This window comes from Ruditapes philippinarum, unplaced genomic scaffold, assembly GCF_026571515.1.
Source record: "Ruditapes philippinarum isolate M1 unplaced genomic scaffold, ASM2657151v2 ctg2441_1_1_1_1, whole genome shotgun sequence".
NCBI lineage: Eukaryota > Metazoa > Mollusca > Bivalvia > Venerida > Veneridae > Ruditapes > Ruditapes philippinarum.
Window position 1 is genome coordinate 260,789 of NW_026863907.1, and position 13,651 is coordinate 274,439.

The 13,651-nt window shown below is 31.9% G+C and overlaps 1 protein-coding gene across 10 annotated transcripts in view; it reads left to right on the top strand.

The window, feature by feature from the left end:
• Window positions 1–13,096, top strand: part of LOC132723775 (Kv channel-interacting protein 4-like) — a 253,491-nt gene extending 240,395 nt beyond the window's left edge. For all 10 annotated transcript variants that reach the window (XM_060708552.1, XM_060708553.1, XM_060708550.1 and 7 more), the window contains 6 exons: window positions 1,612–1,736; window positions 3,720–3,789; window positions 4,469–4,539; window positions 7,004–7,216; window positions 8,686–8,748; window positions 9,389–13,096. In XM_060708552.1, the coding sequence (XP_060564535.1) occupies window positions 1,612–1,736; window positions 3,720–3,789; window positions 4,469–4,539; window positions 7,004–7,216; window positions 8,686–8,748; window positions 9,389–9,436 (590 nt within the window). In that variant the 3' untranslated portion in view covers window positions 9,437–13,096. The remainder of the gene's footprint in view (window positions 1–1,611; window positions 1,737–3,719; window positions 3,790–4,468; window positions 4,540–7,003; window positions 7,217–8,685; window positions 8,749–9,388) is intronic.
• Window positions 13,097–13,651: the final 555 nt, after the last annotated feature.

Sequence of the window (13,651 nt, forward strand, 5' to 3'; positions counted from 1 at the left end):
GATACGATGAATGTTACACAGTGATACGATAAAACGATAATTTTTACACATTGATACGATAAATTTTACACAGCGATAACAATAAATGTTACGCAGTTAAACTATGAATGTTACATAATTATGCGATGAATGTCACACAATTAAATGATAATGGTGTTATTTTACTTAGATTAAGAATTGTTTTCTTAGCATATCTTATAATTCAACTTAAATTCACATTGAGATACCTACATGGCTTATACTGCTATGCCACTTTAAGCAAAATAAACCAACTTGGCTTATCTTGTTATATTTCTTTTATTTAGAGAAACGAACTTTGTTTATCTTCTTTTTTTCTGTTATTTAGAGATACCAACTTGGCTTAACTTGTTTCATTTATTTAGAGATACCAACTTGGCTTATCTTGCTATTTTTCTTTTATTTAGAGATACCAACTTGGCTTATCTTGCTATTTTTTCTTTTATTTAGAGATACCAACTTGGCTTATCTTGCTATTTTTCTTTTATTTAGAGATACCTATTTAGAGATATCAACTTGGCTTATCTTGTTATTTTTCTGTTATTAAGAAATACCAACTTGGCTTATCTTGCTATTTTTTCTTTCATTTAGAGATACCAACATGTTTTATCTTGTTATTTTTCTTTTATTTAGGGATACCAACTTGGCTAATCTTGCTAGTTTTTGTTCATTACAGATACCAACTTGGCTTATCTTGCTATTTTTTCTTTCATTTAGAGATACCAACTTGGCTTATCTTGCTGTTTTTCTTTTATTTAGGGATACCAACTTGGCTTATCTTGCTAGTTTTTGTTCATTACAGATACCAACTTGGCTTATCTTGCTATTTTTCTTTTATTTCTTATCTTCTTATTTCACCTTATTAAGATATATCTTTTTGACTTATCTTGTTATTTTATTTTAATAAAGGGACGCCTACTTGGTTTATAGAGTTATTTCACTTCATTTAGGAGATACCAACTTGTTCTTTTACTACCAGTTAGAGATATCTGCTTACATTATTATGTTATTAACAATTAGAGAAATCTACGTGTGGTTCATTTTGTCTCTTTCTATATTCTTTGTGATTGTATGTCGTTATTTTAATACCTCTATTTATCCGTCGTTGTTTCAATGTGTATACATTGTATAATTTAGATCACTATTTCTCTGATTAAGTATTTGACCGTTGCCTTAATATATGAGTATAATTATGAGTTTGTCCTTTCAACATAGTATGTCATCATTTCAATGCCTCTTTCACTAAATGTCTTATATTTTTAGGACATTATTTTGATATATCTGTGATTTATTCAATGCTATTAATCTACAGATCGTTTTTTTTTTTCGACAATTAGTTGATATTATTTAAAGCTCACTTAAGCATAAGGTGGACATGGTGAGCTTTTAGGATATTTTTCTGTCCGTTTTAAATGGCAACCTTGACTGAGTTTTTATCAAATCATGCCCCTGGGGTCAAAATTAGCCCGTTTTGGTGCCACCCTGGTTCTTTTTTATTTTACATTAAGCTCATCAATAAATCGATATATAACATCGATAAATCGATATATAAAATCGTTTATTTAATCGCCTTTTATCTTTGATATTTTTCAGATCATGATATCGATGATTTGGAGATGCAGGTGGTCCGGTATAAACCAGAAGGTCTAGACATTCTTTGTAAAAATACAAAATTTACCAGAAAAGAGTTACAAATTATGTACAGGGGATTCAAGCAGGTATGTCATTTGTTTTTAAAATTCTAAAGTGCTGTTTTACATGAGTAGGGTTTAGGTCAAAGGATTTGGGAGTTCAACTACTATATAGGTTAAGAGCAAGACACCTTAACTACTATATGACACCTAAACTTCTTTACAGGCTTAAGAGCAAGACACCTTAAATTCTATATAGGCTAAAGAGCAAGACACCTAAACTTCTTTACAGGCTAAAGAGCAAGACACCTTAACTACTATATAGGCTAAAGAACAAGACACCTAAACTTCTTTACAGGCTAAAGATCAAGACACCTTAACTACTATATAGGCTAAAGAGCAAGTATATAGGCTAAAGAGCAAGACACCTTAACTACTATATAGGCTTAAGAGCAAGACACCTAAACTTCTTTACAGGCTAAAAAGCAAGGCACCTTGTCTACTATATAGGCTAAAGAGCAAGGCACCTTATCTACTATATAGGCTAAAGAGCAAGACACCTTAACTACTATGTAGGCTAAAGAGCAAGACTCATAAACTTCTTTACAGGCTAAAGAGCAAGACACCTTAACTACTATATAGGCTAAAGAGCAAGACACATTAACTTCTTTACAGGCTAAAGAGAAAGACACCTTAAGTAATAGAAAGAGCACCGAAACACGAGGCTATCTGATTTGTACGAGGGGGCGTAGCCCCCGAGTATAAATCAGATTGCCGAGTGTTTTGGTGTTCTTTCTCTTTTGTATCATAGTCAAACATGACAGCACGTTCCCTGTTGTCATAATATGAAACCCCAGAAAAAAATAACCAATGAACGAGCATTTGAAAATGATAGTTCTGCCCCTTTCCCTTTCTCTGCCGTCACAATATGTAAGCCCCGGCAAAAATGAACCAATCCACAGGCATTATCTGGAGTGCGGGTAACTGATACCTGCACTCCAGTTACCGCACTGTGCATGTATATGTATACGATTTAACTCTGACACTTTTTCAACAGAAAGGTCCCCAAACTATGATACAACTAATCTAGGAGACCCTTCCCGTTCATATATTCAGTACACTTTTGCGTATACTTTTTATCTTTAGTTACATCAATGGTAATCCATTGCATGTTCTCTGGGAGACGACAACGCTGCGTGAGCGGGAAAATATCTTATTCGGCATTAACGTTATGATGATATATGATATAGGTTAAAACAGATTCTGATAGGCTACTGATATATTCTGATGCCACTTGAACAGAACTAAAACTGACAAGAATTTGTTTGATTGAGAACATTTGAGCCGTGTCACGACAAAACCAACATAATGGGTTTGCGACCAGCATGGATCCAGACCAGCCTGCGCATCCGCGCAGTTTGATCAGGATCCATGCTGTTCGCTTACCAACTCTATTACAAGTGGAGAAACTGATAGCGAACAGCATGGATCCTGATCAGACTGCGCGGATGCGCAGCTGGTCTGGATCCATGCTGGTCGCAAACGCATTACGTTGGTTTTGTCGTGACACGGCTCATTTTATTAAATATCTGTGTTGTCTAATCTCTATCAACATTTCTTAAAATTATTACAAGAAGAAATAACTGAAAATATTTTTTAAAATAATTCGAAATTGCTCTCAAGGATGTACGTATTTGTGCTTAAATATATACTACTTGGTCATTATTTCTTAAGCAGATGATAGGGTATAAATAGTGAATGAAAACCGGTCAAGCTAAAATCGTGATGTTGTTATCTGAACCATTAGTTTATTACAAAAGATTCTAATTCGATTGTGTAGGAAGCTTTAGGCTTATAGTCACACTAAGTCTTTCGAATCCTTTCCTGGAACTACATAGTAAAATACACGCAGTGAATATACCACCCTGGAACCAGCGCGATCTATCGGCGACGTGACCACTACCAGTTTGCTTGTTGGTATATCCAATCAAAACCTTTTTTGTATGTTATATGTCACTGTAACATTGTTAATACATGAATTATGTTTCATGATAAAACATTGCTTTTCAGGAATGTCCTACAGGTATAGTAAACGAGGAGACATTCAAAGAAATCTACGCTCAATTTTTCCCACAAGGGGGTATGTATTATTTTGGCACTTTAACATAACACATCAGTAAATATCTCGTCTGCTTAATGTCTATATATACAGTACAACCTCTGCAGAACAACCCTCTTCCGGAAGAAAGATTTAGATTTGACACTAAATTTGACCTCTCTACAGCAAACCGTCTAAGCAACAACTAAATTCTTTGCTCCCCAAAAGGTGTTGCTATGCGGCGGTTGCACTGTATTTGGAAGAACATCAAGGGATTGTTCGCAGCATTGTAAAATCGGTTTCACAAAGAAACCAATGTCATTTACATTATTTAATCGTAGCCTGTAATATGCAATTTTGGATGGATGGATGGAGATTTTTTTAAACATTTTTTTTAATGAAATAAGAAAATATTTGAAAATTAATACAATGCAATTACAAACCACGTTATTTACCCAAAAAATGTCAAAATAAGCAAAAATAGCCCTTATTGCGTTAGTCACGCAGTAGCAATATTGTGACAAATATTGCAAAATCAGTCATTAATTATATATAACATGTAAATGGTTACTTAGATATTAAATCTTATTACTTTTCTTTAAATCTTAGTACAAAAAAATGTACATTTTTCTAAAGTTTGATTTTCTTGAAATAGTTTTGCTCATCTGGAGGCATGCTGATTTCAAAAGTATTTTAAGATAATTATTTTGTTGAATTACAGATTCCAGCATGTATGCTCATTATGTGTTTATGACATTTGATCACGACCGTAACGGCTCGATCAGTTTTGAGGTAATCATTTAATTTCTTTAATATTTTAATTAAATGCTCACGTGATAAAATTAACATTGTAATCATTTCCCTAGTTTAAGTGTAGATCATGTATCCAATTGTAGAGTACATTTATCATCTATCTCTAGTGTACGTCATTGGTCGCACTTAAGTGTACATTATTTGTCTGTTTGTATTTGTGCTGTGTACATCATTTGTCTATCTCTAGTGTACATCATTTGTCTATTTGTAGTGTACAACATTTGTCTATCTGCAGTGTACATCATTTGTCTATCTGTAGTGTACAACATTTGTCTATCTGCAGTGTACATCATTTGTCTATCTGTAGTGTACAACATTTGTCTATCTGTAGTGTACAACATTTGTCTATCTGCAGTGTACATCATTTGTCTATCTGTAGTGTACAACATTTGTCTATCTGTAGTATGCAACATTTGTCTATCTGCAGTGTACATCATTTGTCTATCTGTAGTGTACAACATTTGTCTATCTGCAGTGTACATCATTTGTCTATCTCTAGTGTACATCATTTGTCTATTTGTAGTGTACAACATTTGTCTATCTGCAGTGTACATCATTTGTCTATCTGTAGTGTACAACATTTGTCTATCTGCAGTGTACATCATTTGTCTATATGTAGTGTACAACATTTGTCTATCTGCAGTGTACATCATCTGTCTATCTGTAGTGTACAACATTTGTCTATCTTTCAGTGTACATCATTTGTCTATTTGTAGTGTACAACATTTGTCTATCTTCAGTGTACATCATTTGTCTATCTGTAGTGTACAACATTTGTCTATTTGTAGTGTACAACATTTGTCTATTTGTAGTGTACAACATTTGTCTATCTGCAGTGTACAACATTTGTCTATTTGTAGTGTACAACATTTGTCTATCTGCAGTGTACATCATTTGTCTATTTGTAGTGTACAACATTTGTTTATCAGTGTACATCATCTGCAATTAACATAATTTGTTACTCTAGTGAACAATAAGTGTCTGTCTGTAGAGTTTTGTAAATCATGCATTTTCATTTTGTCTATCTGTCTGTACTTCATTTTCTTGTACGTAATCTGTATCGTTTTTTTTTTTTTTTTTTTTTTTTTTTTTTTTCGTTTTTTTTTTACTAGCCATTTGTTCACCATAAATAGCCTATATAACCTATATAATATTTCATTTAAAAACAAAAAGAAACATGTACACATCTTCTTTCCAGTAGAAAAGTTAGAAATTAATACGACTATGACTACTAAACCAAATTTCAAAGGAATGTTGTTTTCTTGCCTTCTTTCAGATTGGCTGAATAGTTTATGACTTTTTCTTTGGCAGCTAAAGAAAGGATCATTACAAAATTTTCCTCTCAAATCTGGCCAGATTTCAAAAATAATTTCACAAGATCGTTATATGATAGAGAAAGTTTAGCAATTTCTTCGAAATTAGTAAACCTAGTTAACCGATTGCAGGAGCACGTTTTGCACGGATCATATTTTATCACACAGGTATGATAAGTGTGATTCAGTTTTTGCACAGCTGCAGGTTGGTCTTACTTCCGGTGTGGTCTTAATAAGTAGGAGTCCTACTGTATGTGCACAGGTAGATTGAAACATGCCAGGAGTTTTCGTTTAAATAGAATGCTGTTTTCTACAATGTACAAATATATAACGATAAAGAGGTATCTTTAGCAATTTAGCAACTGAAAGTTCAAAAACGTTTGAAAAACACCAAATGCTGTTGAATAGTCAAATTATTTTAAAGTAAAGTCTCGCTTGCTTCACATCATATTGAAGTTGACGTGCTTCTGCAAAATACTTGGAGAAAAAAATCCAAGACAGTGTCATTGTTGTTGAAAGAATGTGACAAATTTGTTCGAATACAATGTGAAATAGAGGTGGCAAATGTGATTCTATGACACCTGAAAATCTCAACCTTAACACAAGTTTCACAGGAAATCTGAAGAATGTGTGACATAAACGATTGTTAATGTCATATGTGTGACACAATGTGTCGTATTTATCACACATATGACAAATGTTATCCGTGCCAAATGTGCTCCTCCAAACGGTACTTTCTCTGAAGCATTCAAAAGAAGAAAGAACTTTATGTGTTTGTTTTTCTTCAAAATGACTGGTCAGATTTTCCAACGTTCTCCTTTTAAAAAAGACATATGTATCGTATTACAGCGAATTTCTTATCTTTCTTAATCGCTAAATCGATGATATGACAAATGATATGCTTCAAACGCAGGTTAAAGATGAACTCATAAAGTTGTCCAGGTAGGTTTCAAGTATGGGATATCTGTACCCCCATCACCCCAATCTACGATTGTATTAATATTTTAATATCTTTACAATATATGTACATGTAATATATGTACCTACACCTACAATATACCGGTGTTTATTATGAATATCAATTCTAAAGATGTTATTATGTGTATACATGTAACTGTTATATTTTTCAGGAGTTTGTTATGGGCTTATCAGTACTTGCTAGAGGTAGTTTACCAGAACGATTACAGTGGGCTTTTAATTTATATGACATTAACGGCGACGGTATTATAACAAAAGATGAAATGACTGACATTGTCGGGGCCATTTATGAAATGATGGGTCGATTTACTCAACCAGTTATAGAGGAATACAGTGCACGTGAACACGTAGATAAAGTATTTTCGGTATGGTTATATACGTAGTCTATCAAAGTGCTCATATCTTTTATTTAAATGGTTATATAGTATATAAAAATGCTCATATATTTTATTTAAATGCTCATATATGATATCTAAGTCGCCTTAATTATATCTAAGTTTCATATATCATGTGATCGCATATCTTATGAATGTCACATGTTCGTTTAAGTGTTCTCAAATATTCTACAAATGGTGGAATGTTAAAATACGTGTTCATGTAAAATAAAGATTGAATTGAATTGTATTATATTTAAGTGGTATTATATTTATATAAGTCCTCATATATCATATAAAGTATACATGATCATATCATATCCATTAATGATCGTATACTATAAATAAATGCTCATATGTCTCGGTTATCGTATACATGTACATGTAAAATGTTAGTGTTCCTTTATTATATCTAAATGATCTTATGTTAGTGTTATATTTGTCATATCTAAGTTATCGAATACGGTACAAGTCTTTGTTTTTTGTTTCTAAAGGATCGTATATTTGTGTTCATGTGTCACATCGAATTTATCGTATACGGTACAAGTCTGTTGTTATTGTATCTAAGTACACGGTTATAAGTGTTCATGTGTCATATCTATATCATCGTATACGGAACAAGTCTTTATTCATTGTATCTAAATGCATTTATGATATAACTGTCTCGGTTATGGTATGTATACATTTAAAATGCTAGTGGTCCTTCATTATATCTAAATGATCGTATATTAGTGTTATATGTGTCATATCGAAGTTACCGTATACGGTACAAGTCTGTAGTTAATGTATCTAAATGTACATTTATAAGTGTTCATGTGTCATATCTATATCTTTGTATACGGTACAAGTCTTTATTCATGTTATCTAAATGATCGTATACTAGTGTTCATGTGTTATATCTAAGTTATCATATACGGTACAAGTATTAGTATTATTGTTCATGTGTTATATTTTAATGATCGTATACTAGTGTCCATGTGTTATATCTCAATTATCGTACGCGGTACACGTCTTTATTCGTTATATCTAAATGATGGTATAACAGTGTTAATGTGTTATATCTAAATTATCGTACACGGTACAAGTCATTATTTATTGTATGTAAATGATCGTATATTAGTGTTCATGTGTTATATTTTAATGATCGTATACTAGTGTTCATGTGGTATATCTTAATTATCGTATACGGTACAAGTCTTTATTCATTGAACCTAAATGATCGTATATTAGTGTCTATGTGATATATCTAAGTTATCGTATACGGTACAATTGTATATTTATGATATCTAAGTGATCGTATATAATATAAGCGTTTATAAAATCTATTTATAGTGTGTGAAGAGATCGAAATTTAAGGGGAAAAAAGTTCTTAGTATTAATGTTTTGAAAACAGTTCTGTATGATATTTCTTTTATGTCTCAAGTACTTCCTTAATAGTACTACATACTTGTTTCTTGCAGAAAATGGACCTAAATAAAGACGGTGTGATATCATTCGAAGAATTTATGGATTCTTGTCGGATGGTAATTAACATTTTTCTTTCTTCATTTACTATTTATATAATTTCTAATATCATCTTACAATTACTTTACGTTCAGATGATTCTCTTTTAAAAAAAAACATATTTGCGTATTACACCTATTGTGTTTTTTTTGCTCAGTTGGAGTTGTAAATGTTGGTATTTTTTATTAGAAATGTTTGCTAAATATGCACACTATTGATTGGATAGCAGCAGCCGATACGAAGTTGAAGTTTTGAACTAGATTGAAGAAAAATGCCGCACGAAACTGTCATTTGTTATTGTAAAAGTTCAAGTTCACATGTACAGTCAAACCTGAAAACAAAGGTCACCTGAAGGAAGGACCAAACATGGTCTTTATAGATAAGTGGTCTTAATTTGGGGTTACTATATTCTATTAAATCTCTGAACGGTTTTGAATAGAGGTCTTTATTCACAGGGTGATCTTATTCAGAGGTTGTCTTTAAAACAGGTTTGACTGTATATAAATTACGTTCATATGTAAACATCATCGAATGTACGCCAAATTTATTGAATTGGCAAGTTCGTGATATCCAGTACCAATGTTAACCAATGTTTTGATTTATGTCCTCTTATTATATGACATACGGTAATAAAGAAAACTGTATTTGTTTGTTTTTCAGGATGAAAATATTGTTCGCGGAATGACATTATTTGATACTGTTCTTTAGCATAATCACCGGCAACATGCTTCACCCACATTCGATCTTCACGTTGTTCTTTCTCTACACTGTCTACCAGACACCTTTGGGAGCTATTAACTCCTTGTTTCTTGAACAATAAACGTTCCAAATAAGGATAGTATACACGTTGTGACAGCTTTATGATGTGAGGTTATTATCTCTACACAAAGAACTACTTTTCTTTCTGAGGAAATATCGGATGTAAATTGTCGAAATTTTATTAAAAATAATCACCCTCTAAGGATTCTTACGCGGAGCAAGTTTAATACCGATAATTGCAGGTTATTTAGCATGGAACTGTACAATACGAGTGCTTATTTCTTGAAAAGAGTATATCTACACATGTAAGACGCAATGGCCTTTTCCATGTGACTAAATGTAATGTTACATGGAAAAGGTCGTACGCACTCAACTGTCCGATATAGAAAGTAATATTGGACACTACAGTGTCCAAAATAGGAAATTGTACATTGGACAAGCATGTGGTGCATTTTAAAGCAACCATTTGATAAAACTAGTTGGTACAAAATAATAACTGATGTATTTCGAGATTGGTATTATCACGTGTAGTAGTTATTCCGGGGGAACCTATTTTATGGTGGGTTTTTTTTTCTTCAACGGACGGGTTTTTATTAAATTCTATAATTGACATCCGTTTTTTTGTTGTCAAAATATTGAAGCGTTGATAAACATGTATTGTGCAATATTTTGAAACATTCATTACTTCTGTTATATATAAAAAAAAGTTATGCATGCACCAAAACGACAATATAGGTAAATAAAAACTCAGAACTAGACAAGAGTTCATCTGTGTAAGGGAATAAGTATTAATGCCACCTTGATTTTTGTCACCGCATTAATATTACAATTGAACAGCTAAATCTATTAGTTTTGTCTTTTACTGAGATAGAAGAAATATCTTCGCATTTCTTATTCAGTTTACAATCTTTTCTTAACCACTCTGATATCATTTCAGTGTAAATATTTCATTTGAATTAATAATCTTAAAATGACTGTCATAAGTTTCCATGTTTGTTTTTTATACTGTATTCCACATTTCACGACATAAAATGTAAATGTTATATATAAATTCTTGCATACCAATGTCAATACGTGTTTTTGGTTATACACTGTCACTTAGTGCTGGAATACAAACATTGACATATAAACTTAGTGCCAGTATTTAATACAAGCATATAAACATAGTATTAATGATAGACACTAGAGTTGGTTTATAACACTAGTATCTAAACATAGTGCGGTATATATCTTAACACTAGTGTTTAAACATAATGTTGGTATGTAACCCAAGTATTTAAACACATGTTGGAACAAAACAGTAGTGTTGGTATATAACATTAGTACTTAAATACAGTGTTGATGTATAACACTAACGTTTAAATATAGTGATGGTATATGATACACGTATTTAAACATAGTGCTGGTATTAAACACTAGAATTTAAACATAGTGCTGGAATTCAACACTATAATTTAAACATAGTGCTGGTTTATATAACACTTGTATTTAAATGGTTTGTTACATAACACTATAAATTTAACAATCTCACTGGTCTATAGCACTAGCATAGTGCTTGTCAATAACACTAACATCTAAAACATAGTGTTGGTATTTAACACTAGCATTTAAACATAGTGCTAGTATTTAACACTAGACACTACACTAGAACTGATTAGTAATTGCCAGCAGTAAAGAACCAGACCAGCCTGTACATTCGTATATAGCGCTGGTAAAGGGGGTTTATTTGATTTTCTTTCTTTACCACTACATTTCATATATAACAAGGGACACAACTCAAAGTATTATGAGTAAATCTTTTCTTAAGGTACTTTAACATAACAGATATACGTACGTAGCATTTTAAAATTAACTTCATTTGATATCTTTGTAAAATTCGTATTTAATAATGCTATTTTAATTTAATGAGTTAAATAGACAAATTGAAATAATACAATCGTTACAATATACTACCTGGCGCTAGAACTAAGAATGCTTATAAGTACTACCCACGACTGGACGTGTACGACAGCGTGGGGAAGGAAGAACCTACCTTTTATTCCTTTTGTAAATTATATATAGTGGTAAAGGGGAAAATTGAGAGTAACTCCACATTTTAAAATTGCCAGATTAATAGTTTTGGAGAAAATACCGGTACTGGGAAAGTTTTATTATAAACAGGCGTAGATTTTATACATAACAATCTGTAACGTCGATCTGTGTTAATATTTAAAAAACAGAAAAATATGCATGTTCTTTGTTAATAAATTAGCGTATATTTAATAGAGAGATCTGTAACGTCGCTCTGTGTCAAGATTTCAGAAATTTGTTTTAATGTTTTATGTTTTGTACAGTAATGATTCGCCATCCACAAATTACGATTTTACTGTTGGAGTACTTCCTCTTTAATACATGTATATATACACCATGATTTATTGTCTCATCGATTTACTTGACCAATATAATTTTACCAAAGTTGTTGAATGCTGATTTGTTTGAGTAGTTGTGTATATTTTTATGTTAACATGATTCATGTTTTTATGTTATAACTAACATGATATATAACATAATCTACACGACAGCCCAAATCAAACATGATGTATTTGTTAAATTAACAAATTTTCATTATAAATAATATTCCGGGTAATCATCCAGTATGAGAAGACATCTTGACCTTATTTAAGTTATATATTATATTGTTCAGTTTTTTTGGACATTTTTTCTTAGGTTGTTGTTTCTCTTTGTTTTTTTTATTAATATTTTGACGTTTACTTTTTACAGAGCAGATTTTCTTCTTATGCACATGTTTCAAATGTACTGTAAAAATTTGCCAATAAAATACTGAGTACGAAGTATTTTTAATATAGTTTGACTTAAATATTCACACACAAAAACCAAAAACAGATTTTTATTTCATAACATACAAAACAAGTCTGAAAACTATATTTCTTGCTCATTAAACAAGAACGAATATGTCTCTTTTTTACAAATTTCATTGAATGTTATGTACAGTGTAACCGGTGTACAGCGACCGTCTGAATAACAACACCATCTTTAGAATAACAGTCTCAAATCTTCCAAAAAGTAAGATGTAACAATAAATTTAACCTACATATAGTATCACTTTCAATAAGAACCAAAATCTAAGTCTCCCAAAGGATCTTGCTCTTCAGAGGTTGTCATGTTTTATAAATACTCAAGTAAACAAAATCTTAATTGGTTTACGTAAATAAAAAACAACAAATTACAATGTTCTTAACTGTGGAAAAACAAATCACATGATATATTATCAACTGAATGATAAAGAGAGCAAATAAAATAACAGTATTATACATTTTTTTCCAAATACATGTATAACTTTTGTTCAAAACCTTGTTAAATATATTGTTTAGCCTATTAACCCTTTGTAACACATTATTTAAGTAAACCATATTAATGTTTGTCAATTTTTATATGAATAATGAATGACGCGAGAAACGCCATTGAAAATTATTTTCAATGCCTTTTTTCTCTTTTTTTGTTGATTTCTTACTTTAAGAAAATAATGTTAATGAATTGAAAGTTTTATTGAATGTATGTCACAATGTATAAATGATAACAAAACTGATAATAAATTGTTACATTTTCCTACCTATAGAGTTTATGTCTTTTATAGTGTCCGATATATGAGCCGTGTCACGACAAAACCAACATAATGGGTTTGCGACCAGCATGGATCCAGACCAGCCTGCGCATCCGCGGATGCGCATGCTGGTCTGGATCCATGCTGGTCGCAAACCCATTATGTTGGTTTTGTCGTGTTGGTTTCATAGCTCATATATGTTCAATATAATATGATCCCTCCTGAACTGAAAAGATTTTTATTTATTTTTATCACCACCACCCTGTACTGTAGTCTATGCTTAATGAGGGTCCATCGGGTCTTTCAGGCACTGAGAGTACGGACCCCGGTTTAACGTATCTCTAAGCTAAAATCGCTGGCAATCAATAAGATGAGAATCTCGTGTAAAACAAATGGTTGTAGCGTATTCGATGGCCGAATGAACGTCTCATGGCTTAAACCAGTTAGTAGCCGAATATCTCGTGCAAACTAAATGGCTTTTGGTGTATTCATTGGTCGAAAATCTTGTGTAAAACCAATGGTTGTAAAACTAGAAATGTGTCCATAGGACACGGATGCCCCCA